This window comes from Mytilus trossulus, chromosome 7 (assembly GCF_036588685.1).
Source record: "Mytilus trossulus isolate FHL-02 chromosome 7, PNRI_Mtr1.1.1.hap1, whole genome shotgun sequence".
Taxonomy (NCBI): domain Eukaryota; kingdom Metazoa; phylum Mollusca; class Bivalvia; order Mytilida; family Mytilidae; genus Mytilus; species Mytilus trossulus.
The window spans coordinates 20,819,025-20,846,601 of record NC_086379.1 but is presented as its reverse complement, the minus strand read 5'-3'; the positions used below and the strand labels follow the sequence as shown (position 1 = coordinate 20,846,601).

The following is a 27,577-nucleotide window of genomic DNA, read 5'->3' as shown; positions in this document are numbered from 1 at the left end:
GTATCAAGAGGTTTTAATCCTTAAAGTAATTTACAAATTATGGACACAGGTAATATTTAAATATTGATAGGTAAAAACTGTTTTGTTTAGCCTTACCTGTTCAAAATCATTTATGTACATATTTCTCAAGACATACCTATGGAATTAGGGAGAAATGTGTTTACTGTCAAAAGATATGGAACAGTTTTGACTAGGACCTGTGCTTGTTGAGAGGTTTCAATATCTTTTACCTATGGTATATAGGTAAATGTTTATCGATGGTCAATGGCATGGATTGTATAGATATGATTAGCATTTTCAATTGGATTTTTATATATTCGGTATTGTGGATGTAATACCAAGCGAAGTGATTTGTGAAAGGGACGATTTAAAAGTAAATAAGCCACAGTTGTCAATTTAGGTTATATGACAATTATTGTCAAATAGTTTAATGGGAAAATCCTGCACAGACTTTTTATCGACAGGATATTCTGATTTCAGTTGTGAAAGAAACCATGGGTTAAACTGTGACTCCTTTTGTGTTGTTTAGACATTAGGAAAAATGGATTTTTGCTGGAATTATTTTGTGTCTTCCAATTTTTATAAAATTGTGTTTCTATCTGTTTGTGTCTAATCATTATCAGTGAATTTTCAATTGTTCTGTGAAAAGTGTATTATGTATTTGATCATTCAGTCAACTGCTTCATTGGAATAAGAAAATTAAAAAAAATGGATATACAAAAATTAGCCAAGAAGATGTGGCATAGGAATACTAAGATGGAGGATTTAAGGAGAACTGGCTCCTTAAGGGTGAAGAAGGGATCACATACTATTTTAGCTAGAGCCAGAAGTGAAGGATTGCCTATCTTTGACGAGGCTCCGTTAGAATTACCACAGAGATCATATACACCTTTACCTAATCTTCCTCCAATGAGGCCTCGTAAGTTTTTCATATCAAGGTTTTTTTCTCGTAGTGAGGAATACAATTGTTTGATAAGACATTTGATCAAACCTTTGTACGTATTAATTAAAAATCATCTAAACCCATTTTAAGTTTTAAATTTCAAAATCAAAGTTTCACATTTGATAAAATTAAGATTTTATCCGAGTTTCAAGATGAACCTGAAGATCTAAAAGTGAAAATTATATTGTTTTCTTTATTTATAGTTGGTTTTAAGATGTTAGAATTTAAAAGAAGGCTCTTTGTTAAGTTAAATGGTGCATTCAAGCAAATAAAACATTCTATAATGCAATTTTTGTTTGTATTTCTGATACAGAATATTATGTTTTACAACATATATTTCCCAGGAGTTCAAATGGACAAATTTTACTATGTGAGGCCTATAATTGTTAAATGGTCCATAGTTTATCCTTTGATATAAGAGGAAATTCTTTGTGGTATGATTTTGTAAGAAGATCAGTCATAATTGATCATTTTAATTTTGAATGGAAAATTATTCCAATACACGAAATTGTAAATAATTGTATGAAAATAATACTATAATATTATAATAAAAGCAGAAAATTACAAGAATATAATAGATCATTAACTTTTCAAACGGGGTGTGGACAATGTCAACCAGCAAAATTAGGAATAGTTCTGGCCACCTTGAGTAAATACTGTCTCTGTTGAGATTCTTCAATTCCAGTGTTAAAAAAAATATTTGTTGGATTGACAATCAATGCTTGAAATTGCAGACATTTTATGAAGGATTTAGCAGCAAGTTCTGCTAAAAAAATAGTTATTATTTCTAAAAAATCTGTTCCATTTTAAATTAAAAACAATTGGCTAAATTTATTTTTGGTGCTGTCATTTTATTTACTCATTTAGGGAATATTTCTCCAGTTGATTGGTTATCCCCCAGGCAACTTTCAAGTTCTGACGATGCTCTAACATCTGAGGGTGTCTTTAGGACTTGCTGGGACCATGGGATGTCATAAGTTCAGCCCTAAATTAGTCTAAAGAGATACATGACAATTTCCAAGCCTGACAATGGGGAGGCAATGTTCTGCCTTAAAATGACAATAGATTCATTTTCAAGTAGATAAGTCATACATCATTTTAATCCTTATAATTCTGACCACTAAAACTAAAAAATACCTCAAAGGGAAAATAGACTTAATTTAAGTATGAATAGAATAAAGATATATCTAGGATTTATTTTTTCATAATTAAAACAAAAACTAAACTTGACAGGTGTCATGTGTCTTATGTAATCTTATGTAAACACAACTGTTACTTATATAAACCTGTCAATGCATAGAACAACAATAAATTTTCAAGATTCTACATGATCCTCTTGTAATAATATAACTCTTTTTATGGAGCACCCATAAAACTTGTGTGAAGGACACTCATATCAAAATTGACTTTATCTATACTAGAATTTTAATCAGGGGGAAATTTATTTCCCAAAATTCTTTAAACTGATGATAAAATTTTATATGATGTATATAACTTGTTATCAAAGATAAAAGTTAGAATATATCAAACTCTTATAAACTTGTATAAATCTTATCGCATTGTTAAAGTGTAAATTTGTCATTAGAACACAGTTCTTAAACTTTAAGTGATAATACTAATAAATTGAAATTAGTCTAAACATAAAATGGTACCAATTTGAAGTCAGATCACATTTATTCAGATGAAATGTTAAGTAAGCACATATTGCAGTCAATGCAAAAAATAAACAAATTACATGTCTTGAAATTTCTTTTTTTAAATGTTTACAATATAAGCTTTATATATTTGTGCAAGGTTGATTTTACAATCTACCACTAATTAGTGTTAGGTAGAACATGTTTTAATTTATATGCTGTAACTTGATCTGATGTCTTTGGAGGATAATGTTTGTATAATACTCCATTGAAACCAGTCTATTATAAGATCACTTCAAAATACAGATGTAAAACTTTACAAAAAAACAGAAGCAGATTTCAACACAGACTCATTCAAGTTCAAGGTTAAACCCTAAAATAATATGCTGTAATGAGGTCGACATGATCTGAATTATTTTAAAGTTTCATGAAACAATGGTGAGGTTCTGTTGCTTTGGGGCTATGGCGGTCAGGTGGTCTAATTAGTCCAACTATTGTATCACTATCCTGTCAACACTTAGGTAAATGTAACTTAGAATCCAGCACAGAATAGGTAGACTGGACTCCCAAGCTTTTTATTGACAAGGAATGTCTGTTTTCCAACCAAAATGTCTGTGGTTCTCTCTCGGAATTCTGGCTTCCTCCACCATTAAATACCATGAAATAGCACAATAATGTTAAAAGTGGTGTTAAACACCAGTCAATCAATCTCTTGCTTTAACAATATTCATGAATTGTTTTAAACAGAGCAAATCTAAATATTGGGATTTGGATCCCTCCCCACGGCCCAGGATTAGGACACGTGACCTCCCTATGATTAGGACACCTCCCTTTGATAAGGACACCATTGTAAGTGTGCTATGTGTTTGTCAAATTTCTTGAAAGGTGAGAAGACTGAACTTGTTCTAATATCTTTCTTTTGAAGTACTAATGTACAATGTACTTACTAAGAAAAGGTTTATACTGAGGAAAGGTGATAAAGTTTATTCCAACATACTGCATATGATGAAAACAACTTTAATCTTCTTTAATAAAAGTCAATGTGGTCAAGTGTGTAAATCATATCTTCAAACTTTCAAGTCCTTAAATATTATTACTGAGATGACTTAGCATTTCTAAGTCATAGAGTTCACTTTCTTTATGAGATTATATATTATATATTTTGTTGGTATTTCTATTTATCTGACAGGCATTGATTGAAGATTTTAGAAAGAATTACAAACTTTGGACTTCAAATTCCATAGTCTACTATTGCTATAAAAAAAAATACTGACTCATGCACATGTTACCCTATACTGGTCAGATATACTGTATTAAAACATAATTCCTGTCCACTTAAAAACAGTCATAGGAGGTTGGAAATTGGTCCTCATTTTATTTTTTAAGTGATGATAAAGTTGACAGGGAAATGTATTTGACTACAAGCAACAAATGCTATGTGATACTCAAAATTTTACCAACTTTTTGAGTTGTTTGGCAATTTCCTGATAGACTGCTTACAGAGAATATACTTCTTAGGAACTTTTGCTATTGTTTGAGAATTTTAAATCTTTTACAATTCCCTAATTTCGTGCACATTTTAGCCAGACAAGAAATATAAAATGGGTTTTCAAAGCAGCAAAATGATTAAGTTGCTAAATTTTGTAACCGACCTAAAACATAATTAAGACTTTTACTGCCTGAGGATACTGCCTCCCTGCAAATATAAACATTTACTATGTTATTGGAACAGATTTGTGGTTCATTGAGGAAAAGTTGTTTATTAATAAATTAGTCATTCAATTTCTATTCTTAAATTCTCTGTAGTAATGTTAACATTATATAAACCTATAAAGGATTAGTAAACGTTTATAATAGTTCTCTCTTATCAGAGATTATGTGATTAGATTTATAATCCCCTATAATCTTATATTCATCAGAAATTGCAGGGGAAATACCTTTTGCATTATTTAGAGTTATTGATTGGAAACCATTAAGTATTTCATTGTGTCCAAGAACTATACAAGATATAGATAAATGACAAACTCTAATGGATTTTTCTGGGTGCTTTAAGCATTTTCAATATAAACATATTTAAGTTGTCGAGCTGCACTTACAATAAATCCAAATAACAAGGGATCTTAAAAGACAATCTCAGTATAAATTGAAATATTTTGGTTCAAGTTTCTGATCTCAAATTAAATTCATTTGCATGTTGTTATTTTGAATAAACTTGGTTTTAGATATTCAATATCTATCGTAAGGCATAGGAAACACCTCAAACAACAGGGTCAAGTTCAAAGTCACAGAACTTGACTGCTACCAAGATAATCTTAAGATATGGTGACAAAATCAGTTTTCTTTTTAAAAAATGAAAGAAGTTCACCTCTTTTATGTATCCTTACCCTTACAGAAAAATAAGGCTTCTTGCAAATATTTGCGGCAATGTTGCTGCAAATAGTTGCGGCAATATTGCTGCAAATATTCATTTTTCGTATGCAAATTAGTTTTCTTGCAAACAGTTGCTGCAACATTGCCGCAACAAATTGCGGCAATATTGCAGCAAATGTTTGCGGGAAAATCAGTAGCTGTGATTGTTGCAGCAATATTGCGGCAAGTTCATTAGCTGCAATGTTGCAGCAATATTGCAGGAAAATTAATTTCTTGCAATATTGCGGCAACATTGCAGCAAATCTTTCAACAATTCAGGTGTAAAATTTGGAATTAAAAACTAAACATTTAATAATTTATGATTTAATAATAAAAAAAAAATGTCTCTGTCCTCTGTAGGTTGAAAATGGTCTCTGTCCTCTATAGGTTGTCGTGTTACATCTGTGTAGCTTTCAGTTCTCACAGTTTCTCTATAAGTCTCACTGTCCTTAAAGTTGAATTTTCTGATTTCAAAAATACTGCAAAATAAAAGTTGAAGATTTTTAATTAGTAGACATAAAAAAAATAACTAAAATCATAAAGATACACAGATATAAGTTACTACTATATGGTTTAATTTTGGATGTAACTTGTCTTCTGATTGGCTGACGTTATTTTGTTATCAGCCCATATACATAATTTAGTCTTGTGACCGTGATATCATCAACGTTTTATCATAGCTTTTTACGGTTTAAAATGGAATTTAGTATTAAATTATAAGAAATGACTGTAATATTTTTTCTGTCTATTCAAAATAACGTAACAAATTTGGTGCTCACTGTTAAATGACTCGCTACGCGTGAATTTGTTTCACTTAAAGCGCCAAAGTCTAAAAGTGATCAAGTCCTTCTAGAAATTGCATATAACTATAGAATACATTTAACCTCATGTCAGTACTAGGTTGTTATTGTTTTTTTTGAATATTTGTTTTTCATTGAACTATAACATAATTGGTCTAGTCTATTCTTTAAAATGTTAATTTTTGTGATAAGTTGTGTATTATATATGAAAGCTATACATTGTTGCCATTTGTTGACAAACCTCTTATTGGCACAGTTAAATCACAGATCTCTTATTTAATACCAAACTGCTTTTATTAGAAGATTTCTTGTTTCAATATAAGTAATGTTATTTCTAAAACATACAGTAATTAAAAGATTTAAAAAAATATCTCCTGTCTTACACAATATTGATAATATTCATGTGCATAAATCTATTGTCTAATACTTTTGCCAACTCTATTAAATTAAGAAGACTCTTTATTTATCACTATTTGAACTGTTAAAGAGCATGCACTTATTCAAAATGGTGGACATTCAACTCCATTTTACTTACCAAAAGATGTTGTCCAAATTGTGTGTAAACACCAATCTTCCTGAATCCAAGAGTCATGTCAACTGAAGGCTAGCATCTGCATTACCCAGTGTCAATAGAATCAATTGGATCTTTTGGATCTAACATGTCTAAATCCATTGTAAAATTCATATTACTTTGTTCCTGATAGAAGACATCTTTGTTTGTTGTATGCATGTTCATGTCCAGTTCAAATTTTGAATATATGTTGATCAAGGTTGCTTAGGGTATTGTTTCAATGTGATCCCTTTGAAATTTGCCCATAATTATAAATATCCATTGCCTAAATCTTGAATATTTGTTATTTATTATAATATATAAATAATTATAAATACATCTTTTTTATCTTTGGTTTTATAAGTTATAATGGAAATATAATACAAACAAGAAATGCTCTGCCCTTAATTTGGCCTCAAACTCTGTGTACATTAATTTATGGTACTTCCTGTCTCTACAGCTCCACAGATAATGAAAACCAGATGTGCACATTACATTTCTATCACCAGCTCATATTACTAATTGAGATGAGAAAGATAATTTGTGTATAAATAATTTTAAAATAATGATACTAGAAATTAAACTGCAGGTGAGGCTAAATTCATTTGATGGAAAATATTAGAATTAAAAATATTGTTTATAGAAAAATGTCACAAAAAAGTGACAAAAAGGCATAATAATACATATAGAACAAAAAGTATTATGACTCAATTATTTAGATTAAATTTGTTGAAATGAATACCAAAGTATTCTTTCCTTACAAAATATCTAAAATTGTGATAAACGTGCAGTTTAGGAATTCTTTATAAGCATTAATTGTTATTTGAAGATTATTTCAAATAAATTATTCAAATATCCAGATTTATCTGAGTAAAATAAAGTATGACCATAACAAATTTAGATAATTTGAAGTAATTCCATAACTGAATGTTCAAAGAAACCATACCTTGTGTATTATTTGAACCTTAAATCTTTAAAAATGTAATATTTTAAAATGCTTGAAATATTGGTGCATTACTACATGTCTGACATTATTAAAGAAATTTTTCTTGCAAAGTTGTTGCAAATAGTCTTTCCTTAAATAATAAAAGAAAAGGTTCCTGCAACTTTCTGGCAAACAAATTCTTTCTTGCAACATTGCAGCAAACTTGCTGCAATTTTCTTGCAAACAAATTTTGTTGCAGTAACATTGCGGGAATATTGCAGGTAGCTGCAACAACCTGCAACTTTCTTGCAAACACTTCTTGCAAACAAATTTGTTTGCCGCAATATTGCCGCTATATTGTTGCAATATTGCAGCAAACTTTTCATTTCTGTAAGGGTATGCCTCTTACATGTTTCTATTAAGCTCTGAAATTCTCAAGGGTTGGTTAAAAAGATTATAAATGGAACCAGCTTTTGGTCTCTTTATTTATACTGTTATATTTTTTGAAAAATTAGCTTTTTGTCAAAAATAAGCAAAAACTTTTTACTTTCTTGTTGACCTTCCTTGAAACATTACCTTCTTTTAGTGAGTTAAGAAAAAGCCATTCTGACATAAAGCACTTAACTTATTATCCACGTCAATACGTGAACTACATGGCTAATTTTCCAGGCTAAATGCTTGATTTTGTCTTTATTTAGTCATGTGTATGATAGTTATACTGTTACATAACTTCACAGTGAAACTATGTACAGTATTCCTGTAAAACATGTAATTTGTCAATTCTTTGCATGATAAAACATATATGAGGCATTTCGTTTTATGACCCAGCTCTGCAGTGTTGATTTAGGTGATTATATGAAAATTACAAAAGATTAATATTTGCATTAAAAGAAATGCATTAAAGAGATAGTTTGAAGTAAAGAATCAAGTGCATGCTTTAGTGCAATAGTAGAATTAGTTGGGAGTCTCTGTGTGACATTGTCTGTAGAACGTTTATTGCAGGTCAGATAAGTCTAAGACTAAGATGCACCTTTCACAGGCAAGATTCCAAAACTTACATTAGTAAGAATATGAAGAAAGGTCATTGGGGAACTGATGTAATCTGCAATGTCTTAAAATGCTTTTTGATCAGTTGTGAACAAGAATTTGTATTATATCAATAGATATAAGAAGATGTGGTATGAGTGCCAATTAGACAACTCTAAAATCCAAGTGACTGAAATGACAGGCAAATTTTGGTATGGTCAGATAAGGATTACTTCTGAATCAGCTAATTTCAGACAATTTTTTTACATTTAACCATCTTTATATGTGATCTTAAAAAGTATCTGACAGACAAGATTTTTTGGTTGCATGTCAATGTTGTAGCTAATATTTTTATTACAAGGCAAGGAAAAACATCTTAATGATCAGATAGAATTTTTACATGAATTTTCAATAAGATATTTTCCCTTTGGTTTTAAAAATATGATCTGAAAAAGATCCTTATGCTCCAGGACATGCAAATTCACACTGTATCTGTGTGTCACAAAGTGTTAAAATATAATTTCCTTTTAAAACATTTACTATCATTGTTGCATGTTAAGACACATCGAACAATTCACTACAGTATACTGTAAATTCTGAAATTATTGCATGCATTTATTATTGCGATTTTGTTATTTCAGACTTAAATGCGATTTTAAATTTTCCGATTTTGAGAAAAATTCTGTTTAATTCATATAAAATATTTCAATGCGAGTTTGAATTATTGCGTTTACAGTTCTGTCGCATTTATCGCAATAATAAAAACCTCGCATTAATTTCTGAATTTACAGTATTTGGTTAATGAATAATTATAATTGATGAAGAAGATATGTAAAGTACTAGTAACCTATGATTAATGGAAAGCTATTGGTTTATGTTATGATTTCATATCAGTTTCATCTTGAAAGTTTACATGTAAGAAAACATTAGATAAGTTCAGTCATATAAACTTACACATTCTAAATAAACTGTGGAAAATGAATTAGGAATCAAGTTTTCCATTAAGTTTGAGGAAGTGCAGATATGTTTTAGTGCAAAGTAAATCATTGTATGCTGGTATAAGAAAAGAACATATGACGTAAAGGGATGAAAGAAATCATCCAGGGATCTTTGATTATCATTAGTTTTCTGACTTTGAGCAGCCCTTTGTACTTTTAGTTTGATATACCCCTCAGAGGTATTGCACTTGATAATTTGATATACTTATCACATGCATTTCTATTAAGTCCAGGTTACACATCATTCAGATAGAAAGTATGTTGTGTACATAAATCTATAAAAAATTATAGTCTTTTTACAATACGTTTACTTAAGCACATTTGATAATGAGAAATCATAATCTGGAATGCATCAGTCCATTATATTTTCTAATTCACTTTCACCTAAATACACCTGATTAATTTGGGCACAATGTCAAAGTCATTGCAGAATTTCAACTTTGAAATAGAATGACAACGTTACCCCCCTGTGCACTAAAGTTTGTCCTCATTTAATAATTATTGTACTTATTACTGATTTAACTGTAATTAGTACCTACTTTAGAAACTGTAGGAGATGGGTGATTAGATAGTGCTTTACCTTGCACTGATTTTAACTGTAAATTAACTTCGTTTTGTTTCTGTACAGTTAGTTCTATTTTAGTGTAGTATTCCAGCTTGTTTAATTTTAATTCACGAAATGAGGGTTTCAGTGCATGAGTTATTTTCATTTGAATAAAGTTGAAGGTTGCGGTTATGGTGTAAAAAAACCAGATAAGAACCAAAAGTTTTAATATAAAAGCTGGATTGTCAATTGTATCTAGGTCTTTGTTGATCCATGCATAAAGGATTTTACTTTTAAATGCAAAAGTTAATGTATGTGATCTTTTCTGAATGGTATTTCTTATGAGTAAGTTAAGTACTATCTTTTGTATGTTTTTACTTTAATCATATTTTTTTCATTATCTGTAGAAAAGCTCTGGTTAGCTAGACTGTCAGCAAATTTATTCAAGCTTGAGTGTCAGAGTGTTTATCCTTCATAATTTTCATAAAGAGTTCTGTCCCGAATATAAGCTTTTAGAGATGAAACCATATTTTATAAAAGACCATCAGACTTTAAAGTGGGAAACATTACTCTGATGACTTATTAGTATAGATATATAGCTTATAAGCTGTAAATGACAATGATGAGTGACTGCTATATATAACAAAGAAGACTTTGAAAGCTTGACCTAACCTTAATCTTATTGTTCTGACACATATGGAAAGAAAAGGAGCTAGAAAGTCATAGCATCTATGAAGACATGTCTTTCACAAATAGTTCTATCTACAGCTAGGAGCAATGACATTAAAAGTTCACCTGTTTTATAAAATGTGAACTTTGAATTGTGGATTTACACTTTACCGTACTTTCAATTTTCACGTGTTACATTTTATATTAGATTCATTTAAATTCATTTTACATTATAAACATTCTATACATTCTAAAGATCATTCAGGCTCATTAAGTAGTATATCTTTTGGATGTTTTACTATCTCAATAATGTCATTGTTTGAGTGTACTGGAACACAATTTTTTGAAACGTTTTAATAAAGCTCGTATGTAAAGCAAGTTCATTTAATTTTCGACAGCAGTGTTATTCTTTTCACAATAAATTTATGCAGGCCTAGTGCCAACTTTTGGGGACTTAAAGTATACAGTAGGTATGGTTGACTGTGTAAAAGTAAAAACACCAATGAGTTTCATACAGGCTGCATACAGTTGAATGTTGTTTGTAATTTCGTTTTCTTTTATTGCAATAAAATAGGGTGGTGTTTACTCTAACTTCAGACAATTGTTGATTCTGTTAATATAAACATTTTAAATTTGGGATGTGTTCTTTGTAAATGAAATACAAACATTTGAAGGTTGTCTTGTATAGGCCACCAACAGATATTGCTGGTTATTTCTTCAATTGTAAGATAAATATTTTCATGCCTGTTATTTAATTGAAATTTTATGAAAATGATCTGAAAATTAGACATATGCTGAGAAACCTTGATTTACAACTGGACTGAAAAATCCGTCATTAATATGTCAGCGTTTAATTCCCAAAATTCACTTGCACAAAATTCACAATGATAGAAATTCTTTTTTTATTGAAAATTGATTTTCTTTTGATCATTTATCTGAAACTCCTACTTATTGCAGTATACCGGTACATTATATTGATTGAAAAAAAAGATATATATTAATTGTTTTGCTTTGACCAAACATTACATGATTGAAATAGCTTTAAGAATAAATTGAAAGGTCCACTTCTTGATGCCATGGAGGCCTGTGGCCAAGTGGTCACAGTAAGTAGTTACTACTGTAATCACTAGCCAGTCAACTCTCAGATTACCAGTTTGATTCCGCTTGTCTGAGTGCACTCTACTCCAATTTTGATTGAATAGGAATGTCAGTTTTCCTATCGAAGGTCTTCAGTTTTTTTCCAGGCACTCTGGCTTCCTCCACCAATAAAAACTGGCCGCCACAAAATAGCCTAAATGCAGTGCTTAAAAGTGGCGTTAAAACTCCAAAAATCAATCAATCTTGTTGCCATGAATATTCATAGTAGATTTGTATCTCTTGTCTTTAAAAGCCTAAATTATGAAACACTTTTTTTATTGAAGATTTTAGCAGTGCAACTTTTTTTTATGAAATTTGAAACCAGGTCTGTTTCCCTCACATATATACCAATTTTAGAATTTCAATTAATCAAGTAATTGAAAATAATTATACTGGAATTGATAAATAAATGTTATATAAGAAAACTGATAAAATTTTCTTAAATAAGAAAGTATGTCAACTGTATGCTAGTGCATATTGATTACAGATTGCTAGTTATTACTAGTCATTTGGGAGTGTGCCAAACTTTATTTAATAATAATTTTTTGAAAGTTTGCTTACACTTGAATTTTTTTCCTTATAAGATTGATATTTAGTTTACGCAATATTTATCAGGGGAATGCATGATTAAACAGTTTCTCATCTCATAAAGACTTTTAACATTTGTATATTAAAACTTGTCTGTTAAAAGCATGAATAGCTTTTAAAATATCACAAATTAAGGACATATTCTAAGAGGAAGCATTGACATTTTATCTATTTGAATATGTTTTAGATACTGAACATAATATAATGAAGCATTTTCTATACCTCTGAAGTTTGTTTATTTAAAAAAATATATTTTTTGTCTTGAGTTGTCTCCCCTAATTAGTCATGAAGACTGGTTCCATGCATAGCCTTGACACGCAAAGCTTACAAAGGAACTAAGCATTATGATAGAAAATTATCCTCTATTTCTTTCTTTCATTTTATTTTATATGATTTTCCATTATGCAGAAAGATTGAGATTCTCAAAAAATAAGTATATTTTAATTTATATATTTTTAGGCTCTGCCTGGAATTTCGAAGATGATACAGATTCAACAACTTCCTCAGAAACAATGACAAGTGTGTCAGATGATGTTCCCAATATTGGTTCTAGTCAGTTATACTACACAACACCACCTAAAACAGTAAGTGTCCACATCCTTAAAGGGACCTCAAGTGGTATATAAACTCACTAGGCTATTTTATCTTTTGTCTGTAAATGAGGCTTCGTTGTCAAGTTCTTGGAAATATTTTACCTGCTAAAAGATTTACAAGAAATATTTTATGCAGCCTCATATGGAATTACATAATGATCCACATTTTATCCTGTAGTACCTTACTATAGTATATGGTATGGTTTTGACCTAATGTTGAAGGCTGTACAGTGACTGTGGTGGATAGTTGTTTCAGACCACCAAAATCTTTTCCTACCACTAGTTCTTAGACCCCTATACAAACTTTTTTTAAGTGTCCAAACAAAGTTTTGCAAGTATATGCTAGTCTGAATAACCTTTTACTAGTTTGGGGCATTGGACTAGTGTCTAGTGGTGCAGATTGTTGATTCATTGGCAATCACAACAAGTCCTTATTAATTATCAAAATAAATGTTTGGCAGAAGAAAGATTATCAAAGATGGCCAATCATCACTGCAGATTTTAGGAAATGCATGAAAGCAATCATATTCCAGACAAAATTTCGACCAGGCTTATGATCAGATAGAGACTTTTATATAGCAATTGCATTCTTCCCTGATCCAGTATGTATATGATGTAAATGAACTTTGTCTATTTTGATATGACAAAGCTACAGTATAGCAGTATTTACATTACTGACTATTGAAATACAATACACCATTTAAGATATATGACTAGTTCATTGATTCAAGGATTGATAAAGGTTTTTACAAAATATGTTTGTTAATTTCATAGTAAATTGTAATGGAAAATTGTAAAAACTATAAGTGATAACAATGGGAACATATAAATCTGAATAAACTTGCATACTGATATTTATAGATTATTGTTGATCATCTCAACGAGATTGATTTTCTCGCTTGAGCTGGTACAGCGAAAGTGAGAAAAGCAATCGAGTTGAGATGACCAATGATAATCTATTCATCGCTATTTTACCTATGACAACGTTGTCAATTTCGTTAGCAACGCCATGTGGCCTCCATAGTTTCTAGCGATAATTTTTCCATCTCAAGCCAGAAGCATGATATGAAATTTATCACAAAAAAAGATCAAAGGAAAAATGAACAAAATAGCAATAATGAAACATATTTCTTTTTGTTAGGTAACATTATATTCTTCTAAACTTGCACTCTCTCTTAACCATTTTCACTCTTAAGAATGTTTTAGGTTAACATTTGTTTCACCCCCTTTTAATTACAACCTTGTAGGATATAAAACATTTAGTCTTTTGTACCATATAAATGTTTCAGGACTGATGGACAGTATTGACCTCAACCTTTTACCTCAGTCAATATTGTTTTCTGTTCATACAGACCTCAGACTTTTTTCTAATGCATTTTCTTTGACGGGAAGTATGAAAGTTTTTTTTTTACAAAATCACCAATAATACTTCATTATTTATGATTTACCATCTTGAAGTTTTCAATCTTAATTGTCTTAACAGTTATGGTAATTTAAAGAAATTTTAATCTCCTAGATTAGAATTAAAACTTTCTATAATATGAGTTGATGAGTCAGACTTCCTTCACTGCTGTTATATTTCCAGTACTTTAGTATTGTAATGTTGGTTTTTTTTCTTCATTTTTTGGATGCATCATAAATGAAGAATGTTGTCTATTGGTATTCAGATTTGTTCCCTGTAGGGGTAGACATACAATACCATATAAATTGTGACATGACATACTAGTGCAGTTACATGCTGCTAGACTGAACTCAATTTGGAAGACATTTTGTCAGATTCTTACAGAGTGGGTTTTATTTTTAGGTGGAGAATGAGTACAAATAGGTAATTTGGCAAACTTATGAATAAGTAGAAATTAGCAGCATTAAAATCGTATAAATGTTGATAAGTGTCAATGTTAGGCTTTCAGGTCACATAGTATGTAAATTATTGCAATTACTGATAGTAGATGTTTCTCATAGTTATAACTCTAAGAAAATTAAGATCTAAAAAAAAATGATGAGTTGGCAATTTTTTTTTAAGAATGTGCAAAAAAGTTTTCTTGTTCATATTCTTTGACACTCAAGAGACCATCTTATTCGACATCAAATGACGGCAATTTTATTGTAAGAATTTACAAAAAGTTTTTCATGTTCATTTTCTTTTTGACGCTCAAGAGACCATATTATGTGACATCAAATGATGTTTTTAGAATAGTTTGAATTGTAATTATTAAACAACTTTACAATTGTAATACTTTGGAGATTAAAAGGATAGGTTTGTCTGACAAAGAAAATGTGCATAATTCGTAAGTTTTGACAGGAAACTTTCCCGCTGAGATGATTCTGACTGAATGACTTTTTTAAATGTTCAGGTTTTTTGGAGGATGGTGATTTGAATTAATAAATTGTCACTAGGATTGTGACAGATGAGTATGCAATATGATGGAAAATGAATAGTTATAGCTTTTGATATTTAATAAGCATATACAATGGGTGCAAAATGATTATTTATTATTCAATCTTCCAATATTTGCATGTAGGTGGTCAAGGTCTTTTCTGAAAAGGCTAAGGGGCATATCAGTATCTTTCATAAGGCTATATTGTCAGTGCAGTGAAAGGGCTCGACTGTTTTTAATCACAAAAACAAACTGTCTTGTATAAACCATTTTATGTAAGTAGATATATTCTTTAATTTTAAATATTTGCACTATATACAGATATAATAAGTGTCATCAGTATGATTGAAGCAATTTTCTTTGGGAGCAAAAATAAATGTCCATGAAAATAGAATTTTTAGGTTGTGAAAACAAGAAATTGTCCACCCTTAAACTGGCCATTCTGAAATAAAGATAACCTTTCAATGAAAAATCCTAATTATAAATATTTACAAACATCTAAGCAAACAGAATTAGGCAGACTGGAAGTAAAAGGACTTAAAATCTAACATCTTTTTCTTTATGGTTACAATGGAACCTGACTATATATCTACCACCCTCATGTGGGAAACTTTCACAAGCTGTCTTCATGCTCAACCAGACAAACATTGAACTCTTTCAAAGAAATGTCCAGGCTTGAAGGAAAATTGTGGATAAACAGATATCATGTCACATGTTTCAACTTTGATGGGAAACCAGTTGATTGCTGCTATATTGAGTGGTTCAATTCAGCCAGGTTTTCTTATTCTTTATCCATGCTTCTTCTTAAAAAGTTAGGTTCTGGGATCACAATAATTATTCATTGATTGATTGTGAATGTTTAAGGCCGCTTGGCTGAACAAGCAGTAATGAAGCATGAAGCAAAATGTGAAGATGACTATAAAACGAAGGTTGATGCACTACAAATGTATAAAGGAGATAGATAAGAGGCGTTATATTACATCAAAAGTATAGAAAAAAAATGAAAAAAAAAATCACATAAAATGCTCCATGTGTTGAAATACATTCCCTTTCTGTACCCGATGAATCTTTGACTTTGGTTAATAGTACAAAGCATAAACGTTTTACTTAACCTTTGATAATCTTAATAACTGTCAAGCTAACTCGCCATTAAGGTTATGATGGGCAAATAGATATATAGAGAGAGTAAAAAGTGAAAGATAGAAAGTCTGACATCATCAACTGCTGCTTCCTGAAACAAATCCTGTCTGTCGATGTTTCATCTTTATCGTTCTGATGCTGTGCACGAATAAAAAGTAGAAGAACCTAATTACACCCATAGTGAAATAATAAAGTTTATCCCCTCTTGACGTTATTGTCTGATTAGGTTTAGAAGGGTCCTGCTGGGAGCAGATATCCGTAATCTTAAGATGTTTCATTTCTTCACAAAAGGTAGAAATCATTACGTTAATTAGTCCCATCTTTTTATATTAGATAAAGGTATTTTGTGAATGCTTTTGAATCAGTCGGCCAGGTGTGATTTTTGTCTGTCAGTGTTCTGCACAAATCTTATCTAGATTCTTGGTGTTCATTCTAATAGGAGGAAATTTACATTGTTCATATTTAATTCAAAACTTGGTCAAGTTTATTAAAGTAACTGGAGTGTTAAGTGTTGAAAATGCATTATAAAGTGAAATATTTAAATTACAAATTCAAACCAAGGGTATGTATTAACATTTGTTTTATTTTAATTGTAAAAGTTTGTCAGCTACTTTTTTATTTCAATGTGTTCTTAATGTAAAAAACATTTTTTAATATGGTTCTGTTGAAAGAGATTGCTAGTATTAAATGCAAATCACTGGTTTCATAAGCTTCCTTTTTTGGTTTTTTTTTTATATCTAGAAAATGCATTGATACTCTTAACAATTTTCACTGTATTTTGAAATCAAGTTGAATTACCAACAAAAACATTCTAAAAATGCAAGTTAAACTGCTCCCTCACCCTAATTATGTTATTGTGTCTCTTTTGGGTTTTGCCTGCTTGTTGTTTTCTATGAAAGAAATAGAGTGTGAAACAAAAAGCATTCTATTTTTAGTAAAATATGTGGAAATCGTGAACATATAAACTTAAGCTCTGAAAAGCCTGTTAATGAACTTTGTACAAAGTAATTTTTAATATTGTCATTTCTGCTATATAAGGAATGATGCAGGTATATAAATACTCAAGAACTGTAGTGACTTAAATTACCAAGGAAGTGAAGGTGTATCATTGATAATTAAATATCAAGGTCTTGTGTTGAATGTTCATAAATCTGAAGGGAAAAAAACTACACACTGGGTAGACACAGTATCAACGGTAAGGTATAATGGTAGTTTTCAGGATTGTTTATATTGTTGTTTTAATTACCGGTACATCAGGCAATCTGTTATTATTTACAAACTCTCAATACATCATCATATATCATATTAAAATTTGAATAAATTATTTTATTTTTCAGAACATGGTACGCAATCAAGATGACAAAAGGTAACTATGCTTAAAAATGTCTATAACTAACAGAAATGTTGCAAAATTATAATGTTCTGGTACTCATGTGGAAGGTTGAGATTGTCATTACTGTAAGGTATGGACTGTCTAGTCCATCATTGAAGATCTCATAGCAACTGTCAAGTTGAAGAGCAGAGATAAAGTACTGCTTCTTTAATCTTTAAATGAAACGATTTAATATGAAGTGGAAGTCCTCATTTAGGTTAATAAATCAAGAACAAGAAAAATAGACTAGTTGACCCAAAATCGTTGACGATTTTACAACATTTGCAATTAGGCTATCCTATTGATGGAAGCAACCAAGTTGTAAAGCATACAATTCTCTACAAATTTGTATACTGTGGATTCATTTATTTTCGTGGGTACCAATTTTCGTGGTTTGAAGAAAACTTGCATATTCGTGGATATTTAATTTCGTGGTTTTGGCAAAGTCTGCATACATTCCTTTATGAAACTTGTAATTCTTTGAACATTTAAATTCTTGGTTCCCCTGTCCCCAAGAAATCCACGAAAATTGGTATCCAACAAATATTAATGAATCCACAGTATATGATTACCAAAAGAGTATTCCGCAAATAATATGGCCTTCCATCTTCTTTCCTGAGTAACAACTGCCTCATACTGTTCATCTTCACTCATCGATCACTTCTTATGAAGTTTTAAGGCATGAACGGTTGTAGCTGCAGAACAGTTGCACTTAAACAGTCGTAGCTGCAGAACAGTAGCACTTGGGATTGGTTTTTTTTGTGTGTCCACAAATGTCATAAGGACCCAAGAACTACTGTGGATTCATTTATTTTCGTGGTTTGAGGAAAACCTGTATTTTTTTTGGATACATGTATTTAATTTCGTGGTTTTGACAAAGTCTGCATGCATTCCTTCAGAAGATTTTTTATTCATTGAACATTTAAATTCGTGGTTCCTCGAAATCCACGAAAATTGGTATCCAACGAATATTAATGAATCCACAGTATGGTTGGCAGCTAGCAAAGTCATAAAGTAGGGGGGTTGATTCAAGTATTCTGTCTTATTTTTAAAGAAATCAATATTTATACACAACACAATTTAAGATATATGTTTTATTATTAAAATATCAAAACATACTAAAACTACAACTAAATATTAAAATAAACTGTATCATAACAGTACATATCTTTCTACATTGTATAACAAACTATATAATACATTATTGGCTTTCTGGGGGCTACTCATTCACTTAAGAGAATTGAAATAAACATTTCAAACTATTCAAAATATGAGAAAATAAATTCAAAACTTATCAAAATATGAGAAAAATAAAAATAAGCGATTAGTAAAAATGTTCCTGGGGCAATCCCCAGGAATGAACCTATGTGTTTCCTGGGGCGATCCCCAGGAATGAGCCTATGTGTTTCCTGGGGCGATCCCCAGGAATGAACCTATGTGTTTCCTGGGGCGATCCCCAGGAATGAGCCTATGTGTTTCCTGGGGCAATCCCCAGGAATGAACCTATGTGTTTCCTGGGGCGATCCCCAGGAATGAGCCTATGTGTTTCCTGGGGCGATCCCCAGGAATGAACCTATGTGTTTCCTGGGGCGATCCCCAGGAATGAGCCTATGTGTTTCCTGGGGCAATCCCCAGGAATGAACCTACATTCCTCGACAGGAATGAACCTTATTGCTCCTGGGCGATCCCAGCGTAGTAAAAATACTACTTAAAATACAATTTGTTCCTAGACAGGAATTAGCCTATCTGATGTATTATTGAATTGGGGGAGTATGATTCCCCTGGAATAAAAAAAAAAGGCACATATCATTTCCATATGAGTAGCCCCTAAACAAGAGATGAACAAATATTAATATATTTAAACTAACAAACAAGATATATGAAGAAAATATAACATGTCATATAGCAATTTCAAATCACTCTTTCTATAACTTCAATTTTTATAGATGATATATTTTAACTTCGCAGGAATGCATAGCATGAAAACACTTTAGCTTGAATGAAAATATAACAAACTAAACAACTGTATGAATATTCTTAAACAGAAATACCAAGAACTTGCAGTCAGAATTACACAGTATTGGTCTGACTGTAACTTAGAGTAACACCTTTAAAATTTACATATTTTAATACATCCATATCATACCTAACACGTAAGCTAAATACCCAGTTAATGCACAGGTGTAGTTGGGGCTGGTGGGTGGGATAACTGATTGTAATGCATCAAATACAACGATGCTTCCTCTCAATTCATCAACAATACTCTAACCCCCCTCTAGGGCACTATTCCTACTAAGCTAAAAATAGATGTTATGTAATTGCCTAAGAATAGACTAGATACCTGCCTGCTGAAATCATTGATAACAGATACATTGTATTGTGTATAAACTATAATTTAATAAATCAAATTTCCTTTGAGAGTTTTTTTTTAACTCAGAAGACAGCTTTCTGTAATAAGGATTAAAAGTGAATGTTTCTGTGTAGTTTTTCAGTTTTTCAAATCTTTAACTGTCAAAAAATTGGATTTAAATGTTGTTTAATTTAAGACACCAACATGACCAAAGGATTGAGGAAAAAATGGGGGAATTATTTTAAATCATCGAGGAGTGATATATCATGTAGGGGAAATCTTTGATATCATTGAGGAGCAATATATCACGTTTTCTACATTACTTATATCCTAGACGTAAAATCTTGTTATTTATTGAGGTTTAATGTTTGTTGAGAAGACTACTTAAATTTATTTATTTAAAACATTCTTTCCTAATTTTTAGAATAAACTGTCAATATGACCCTTAGAGATCTTGTTACAAATATTTTGATATATAAATGCTTGTTTATTTTTTGTTCCCAATGTTTAGTCACCAATTATCCTGTGATATACATAGGACCTAGATTTGATCCAAGTTTTGTCCTTTTACGTTTACTGTTTTGTCAATAGGTAATCGACCAGAGAGAATTCAACTGTGAAAATATACTCAAATCAAAGATTGTTTAACAGATAGAATAAGAGAGTGTCCTTTCAATGAATTAGTTTTTTGACACTTTTACTGATAAAGGACTTGTTTGGTTCAGAAATATGTCATCATTATCTTTTGAATGATATTTAATATTTCTCATTTCACGTTTTGTACGTTAATTGCTAGAGTAAACCCATAGAGAATTGTAAAGTAAAGTGGTCGTTCTTTCACACATATTTTAATGGAATATATTTACGTGACATCTTTTTGGTGCAAAAGGAATTTGTCTTGTCTAGTTTCAGTGTATTGATAATCTTCTGTATCTATATATGGACATTAAGTGTGAAAATAAATGATCCATATGCTTATCTATGACAAAACTTGTCAATATATATAAAACCCTTGGGATGATTGGAAATTATATTTAAATTATCAATAAAAATGAACGTAACTTGGAGCTATTTGAATATTGGTACAAATTTGTCATGTATAAAAGTTGATAAATATGGCTCGCAGTTGAATCGTTTTTTTTTTCGAATAAAAATTAACCATGAGAACAAAGACTTGAAATTTCCCCTTTTTTGGCTCAAATTTAATATATTTGTTGAGAAAACTTGTTTTTATCACATAAATAATAATAAAAAAGATAAATAATAATCCCTGTTCTTCCTTATACAAAACATGTATAGACTTAATATGGAAGTCTGATGGTGGTTTGATTTAAAACATCAGTGGTAATGATATCTGGTGAGTTAAATGTTAATAGATGGACAAATGAAGACTTTTCTGGATAGTTTCTTTAAAATTCTAGACTTCAGATTTATGACTTTTATTTCCTATTATCAGTTGATATCTTTGGAGGAACAAGGCGATGGAGTTTGGTCCAGACTTGTATTTCCTATTTTCAGTTGATATCTTTGGAGGAACAAGGCGATGGAGTTTGGTCCAGACTTTTATTTCCTATCATCAGTTGATATCTTTGGAGGAAGAAGACGATGGAGTTTGGTCCAGACTTGTATTTCCTATATTTAGTTGATATCTTTGGAGGAACAAGGCGATGGAGTCCAGTCTTGTATAGTCACCTGTCTTATGTTGCCATTTAGAGCTTGTTTGGTTATTTTGTTTCTTTGGGTTGCTGTCTTGCTGTTGTATGACCCATGTGACATGTCTCCTTTTATTTATAATAATATTTCAATAAAAGATGTGAAAATTTGTATAAAAGTTTATTTTATTACGACTACCATTTATATTATGAATAGTTGTGATTTAGAATTCTAGTTATTGTCCCTTACAATATAGCTACTATAGAGTACACTAGTCTCTGATTAGAGTGTATGCATTTCATTCAAGCAGGAAATTAATTATAAAATGTCATCCCTTTGACAATATTGGTTGTAAATTTTTAATGTGAATCCATGATTTATCTTATGAATGAACAATTAACACGCAGCTCAGTGCTGTTGGGATTCAGTTAATTTTGTTCTGTTGTTTCAAATATCTGTTCTAAAATCAATGATTTTTAATGAAAATTTGATAATGCATTTTGATCCATATAATGTCAGTTGTGGGGTCATAAAATAGGATTCAGTTCTAAATAAAAATATACAAAATAATACAATATTGTTCATTAAATTGATTAATAAATTATCATTCAGCACAAAATATGTCACGCTAGTGGTACTAAATTGTGATATCAAAAGTTATAAGACTGGGGCAGATATTCCTGTGAATGTAATCAAATGATAGAGGTTAAATTTATGAATATCTATTTTGTGGTTAGAAGAATTAAACTTTATGTAATAAGAGAAAATGTCAATAGCCATGACATCAATTTTCTTTTAAAGATAGATAGATAAAAGAATAGATTTATGCGATAACAAATAAAGAATCTAATATTTAGAAATTTGAGAATTTAAATAGGTAATTGAACGAAAGAATGCAAAGAGCCTGAACTTTTAAATATACAATAATGGAATGTATTTGGTGAAAAATTTACAAGACAAAACTTGTATTTGATCAGATGTTTTAACTACTTAAAATTTAAGGTCAGAAATAGTATCACATGGCACACTTTGAAATTTTTTATTTTTTTTTGTCTGCCAACAGTTGAAGATTTCAATTATTTATCACGATTGTTGTGTTTATTGAGGTCACAAAGAGTTTAATTGTAGGTTTTATGTTGTTCATCAGTTATTCATACCATTCAATTAGTAATTTAAATCTTTTATTGGAAATATGTTGGTTTTTATCTTGTTTTTAAAATTCAATGATATTGAAGTAAACTGTTAGTTATCCAGAGTTAGCTCCCTTAGAAAATGTCTTATGATGTAAGGGAGATAAGTCTTGTCATCTTAGTATCAAAAAAGTTTTGAATTCAAATAAAATAATACACACATTTCTATAATAATTCAATGCAGTGATTATGATATGAATTTGTATTCATTAAATGTTATTGAATTTTATTAAAGTTTAATGTTATTGTGAATGCTATTTAGGGCAGAAAATGTATTCAAAGATGACTTTGCAAAATGACGTTAAATCTTCCCAGGTATTTGCCCTATCCATTCCACAGCTGAATTAATGTTTTGAAAATCTTAATAATGAAATTTACATTTTGATTTCACTTTCATTGAATAACAAAATTACTGTAATTTCAAACATTTGATAAGGTATTTAACTTTTTGTGGCATGGGTAGATAAAAGAATTAACAACAGCACTTCTGGATAATTCTCATTCATGTAAAGTACTTAAAAAACTGGCACATCAGAAAGTGAAACTATGGCCCACATGGTGGTATATTTCACAAAGAATGAAATCTACCTATTTAATTCAACATTATATTGCAAAATTTGAAATGAAAGACAATATTAAATGACTTAATGTAAAAAAATGAGTTGTGATGTCATTTCATGATTTGATTGAGTACTTTTAATATATTGTTGTGGTTTAAATATCCATCCATTATTTTGGTTTAAAAACGTCAATGATTATTTCCGTAAAAAAAGGGGATTTGCCTTCTTTGAAGCTTTCATTTGTTGGCCTCATTAAATCAAAAACTTTTTGCATACAATAACATTGGGTATTGTTTCATTCTTTTGATGATGGTAAGACTAAATATTATTTTTTAGATCATATTGAAGAAAATTGCAACAATAATGGAACTATCCATGATGAAACAGAAACTTCAACAAATATTTTATACCATGTACTGTATTTCCAGTATTATCTTTGAGTTTTGTAACATGATATGTATTCTTTTTAAGAATAGAAAGTGTGAAATTTTTTTTTTATTTGTATTGTTTTTTCACATTTATTTTTTTATTTGTATTGTTTTTTCACATTTCTTTTTTGTATGTTTCAGTATTGGAATTCACAAAGTAACGAGATGTTTGAGTCAAAAAGATAGAATAAAGAATGATGTATTACAAGAACGACAACGATCAGTTAGTCTGGACTGGTAAGGATTTCTAAAAATAACTTGATATTTCTCATTCAGTCCATTCAATTTAATAGGAGGCGGTAAACTATTTCCTTCCTATGCTACTGATAAGTACTGCCCTGGATTTAGGAATTTTTGTATATAAAGATAAGGAAACCCCTGTTCATTAGTTGCATTTTACTTCAGAAAATAACAGAGAGATTGAGGTGAAATATTACTCCACCAAAAACAAGTCTATAACAGTACAACAATTACAATTTTTTTTAACCAGAAATTGGTAGAGTACAAAAACGATCTTGTATACAAAGGGGAACAACTTTTACTCAACAGCTGACTTCAACTCTTTGTTCATAAACAATAAATATTTATTCTGTTAACAATACCAACTGACGTCATGAAAAGTGCTTTTAAGAACAATATTTTCATTTGTAAGACGCTTAATCCTTTTAGGATGAATATGTTTAAACCCATGTTTACAGAAAACTGTTATAGGTTGAATAACTTACTCTGTTCAACAAGGGTATTACAAATTTCAAATAATATTGGGTAGATCGGTATGTCCTTTTGTGGTTTTAATAATTAATAACTTTTTCTTTTGTTTGGATTTGAAATTTACAGAAAGGAGCCTTTATAAGTAATAAGACTTTGCTTTCGAAATCTTGATCACCATAGATTTAACAAAGTTTAATAATTTACCCTCTTAAAAAACAATCTGCAACTAAAAATGTAAAGATATATTTACTGGTAAAATAATGATAGAGCGTTTTTTAAGTCAAAGACCCAATTTTGTAAATGGCTACTGAAGAACTTTGGTATAACATATGACAATTTTATTTTTAAATCTCTTGTTAACCTCATACATTGCCATATAGCATATGAACACATATTTACCTTGGTAGAAGTTTTAAAATTTTCACAGACTTTAATTTTAGATAAACATACTTAGTTAAATTAAAATATTCAGATTATAACAGCTTACAATGTTACCAATTTTTTCATTGGATTACCAACTGAGAAAAGAATTATTATAAAATATACACAGGATGACTTTACAATCTCACAAAATGGAACGTGACTTCATAAATATGACCTAAAGGGGCATGGTCCTGTTTGAAGTTTTCAACCTTCAAAAGAAGTATTAAATATTTCTACACTCTTATTTTATATCATTACTTTTTAAATACATACTGACAAATTGACTATTGGTTCACCTGTATATAGAGATATGGTCGATCGTCCACGGTATCTGTTCTAACATGTTAATTTTATATATTTAATTTTCTCACTGAGACAAGATTTCTTATGGTGTTAATAGGAATTACCTGCCATTAAATTACCTACATCTCGATAAGAAAAATGTTTGATCCTGTTGTCAATTCCTTCTTTTACCTGAGTTTTAATTTGATTGATCAACTATGTCAATTTTTATGTAAACATTTATAGTAGTTTATTTCTTCGTTAGACTTTATTATTTTCATTGTGTGATAAATTTCAGGAGAAAAACATATATTCTGTGAGTAATTAATGGTAAATAAGGTAGTGGTCATATATTTGGTTTTGTTTCAAATGCAAAAGGGTCTTAATTAGTTTTAGAAACTTTTGGTACAAATGATTCAATATATTTGCAGGTAATTTTGTGGCAATCATTGTATAATGTAAGAGTCGCATTGACAAAAAACTTTACTATTTTTACCCCCTGTTATGTATAGTAGTAGGCATGGGTAGGGGAGAGTTTTTAGAACATGTACAAGCACTTTTGGTCATGAGAAAGGGATTGTGTGTATTCATGTCTGTCTGTCTGCTTCTGTTTTATAGTACAATGTATTTGTTGCACAAGGTATGGGTACTAATACAAATGTAACAAATTTGAAAAAACAAGATACCAATGGGACATTCAAAAATAAAAGAAACTGACAGTGCCATGGCTTAAATCAACGAAAAGACAAAACAAGTTCACAAACCTTGAGCAAAAAAGAGCATTATATAACTATAAAAGAAAGTTAATTAAACCAAACATGTGACAAAGATTTATTGTGTATTGCAGCCTTTTGGAGGAGTAAGTGATTTAACCATGTTTCTCCCTAACCAGTAAAAGCAATCTTAGGTTTTAACATTGATCACAAACTGTTTTATTGAATTCTCACACAATTTCCAAAAATGCATTTTAATAAACATGCTTCATCCTTTTACCAAATGCACTGAAAATCTGTTTTACACAGCTTTAATTGTCTATTTCATCCAAAAAAATATGCATCCTGGAAAAAACAGTATCAGTAATTATGAAACAAGTTGCTAAATCTGACATTTTTTAGACCAGTTTTACCTTCATATACCGATGCACTTAATACCTAACACAACCCTAACCTTATTCTCCGATTTTTTTTTATCTTTTTTTTATCTACATTAATGTATTTAATATAAAACAAAAATTGAATTGTGTAATTTCCAATGTTTGATATTCTATGACTTATTTCCCTTTAATTGGCATGTGTCTGCACCATAAAGTCAACATTCAGTTGCATAAGAATGTTTAATGCTTATGGTGATTCATGAGAAATATCTTTTTAAGTCATTGAAAAGGATAAAATTATACCTGGTTATTTCTATTTTTATCTGGGACTAATAGATGATTTATTCATGGTCTCAGTTTTTATTCAGTATTAGTTTTCCACTAAAACTTTGTTATTTAAAAAATTTAAAAGTATTGAACATGAAATTCAGAAGAAAAAATACTGCTACATATAGATATAATAAATCTTTGTTTCATAATTGTAACCATTTAAATTATCAGCTTGCATGTCTATCACAAATTAATAAACTGTACCAGGAATAATTGCCATTATTCATTTAAAATCATAACCGTTTGGATAAAATTTTGATATATTTGTCTTAGATTGACAAAGTTCAATTCTTTCCTATGCATAGTACACCCATTGTTTATTTTAAAATTGAACAAATATCAAACAATCTGAGATGGAGTTAAAGGATATATACTTGTAATGTTAAAACTTGTCCGATTTCAATGTTTTCCTTGCACCGACTTAAATGGCTAAGAAGAAGTCCTACTCCAAGGTGAGTTTTAAACGATTTTCTCTTTAAAAATTTGCTAAGATTAAATAGAAATTAATAAGATAATTGAAATTTAAAAAAAAATCAACCTAAAATAGAACTATTAACATAGCAGTTAAGTTCTTGTTTCAAACTGTTTTCTTCAAGGGCTAATTTGGATTCATTTATTTTTTTGTGCTTTCTAATTAATTTTTGTAGATTAGGGAAAAATTGTAATTTTAAGGATATCTGCTTACATGTTTTGTTGAGGTCTGCATACAAGCTAGTCTACAGGATATTTGTACTTTGTAAAACTTTTTATTCCTGTGATTCAACCTATTAAAGCCATGTTAAATTAGTATCTAATAAAGAATTTTGCATCCACAGTACTTAAAAAACTCATCACTGATAAGTAGCATTAAT

General features: G+C 30.0%; 1 protein-coding gene across 8 annotated transcripts in view; it reads left to right on the top strand.

The window, feature by feature from the left end:
* The window catches only part of LOC134724773 (ankyrin repeat and fibronectin type-III domain-containing protein 1-like), a 196,959-nt gene that overhangs the window by 142,626 nt on the left and 26,756 nt on the right, over nt 1-27,577 (top strand). For 7 of the 8 annotated variants that reach the window (XM_063588013.1, XM_063588012.1, XM_063588011.1 and 4 more), the window contains 3 exons: nt 12,683-12,807; nt 17,672-17,700; nt 24,029-24,124. In XM_063588013.1, coding sequence (XP_063444083.1) covers nt 12,683-12,807; nt 17,672-17,700; nt 24,029-24,124 — 250 coding nt within the window. Of the gene's footprint in view, nt 1-16; nt 920-12,682; nt 12,808-17,671; nt 17,701-24,028; nt 24,125-27,577 lie in introns of those variants that run through there. The other variant, XM_063588019.1, reaches the window with a different exon arrangement.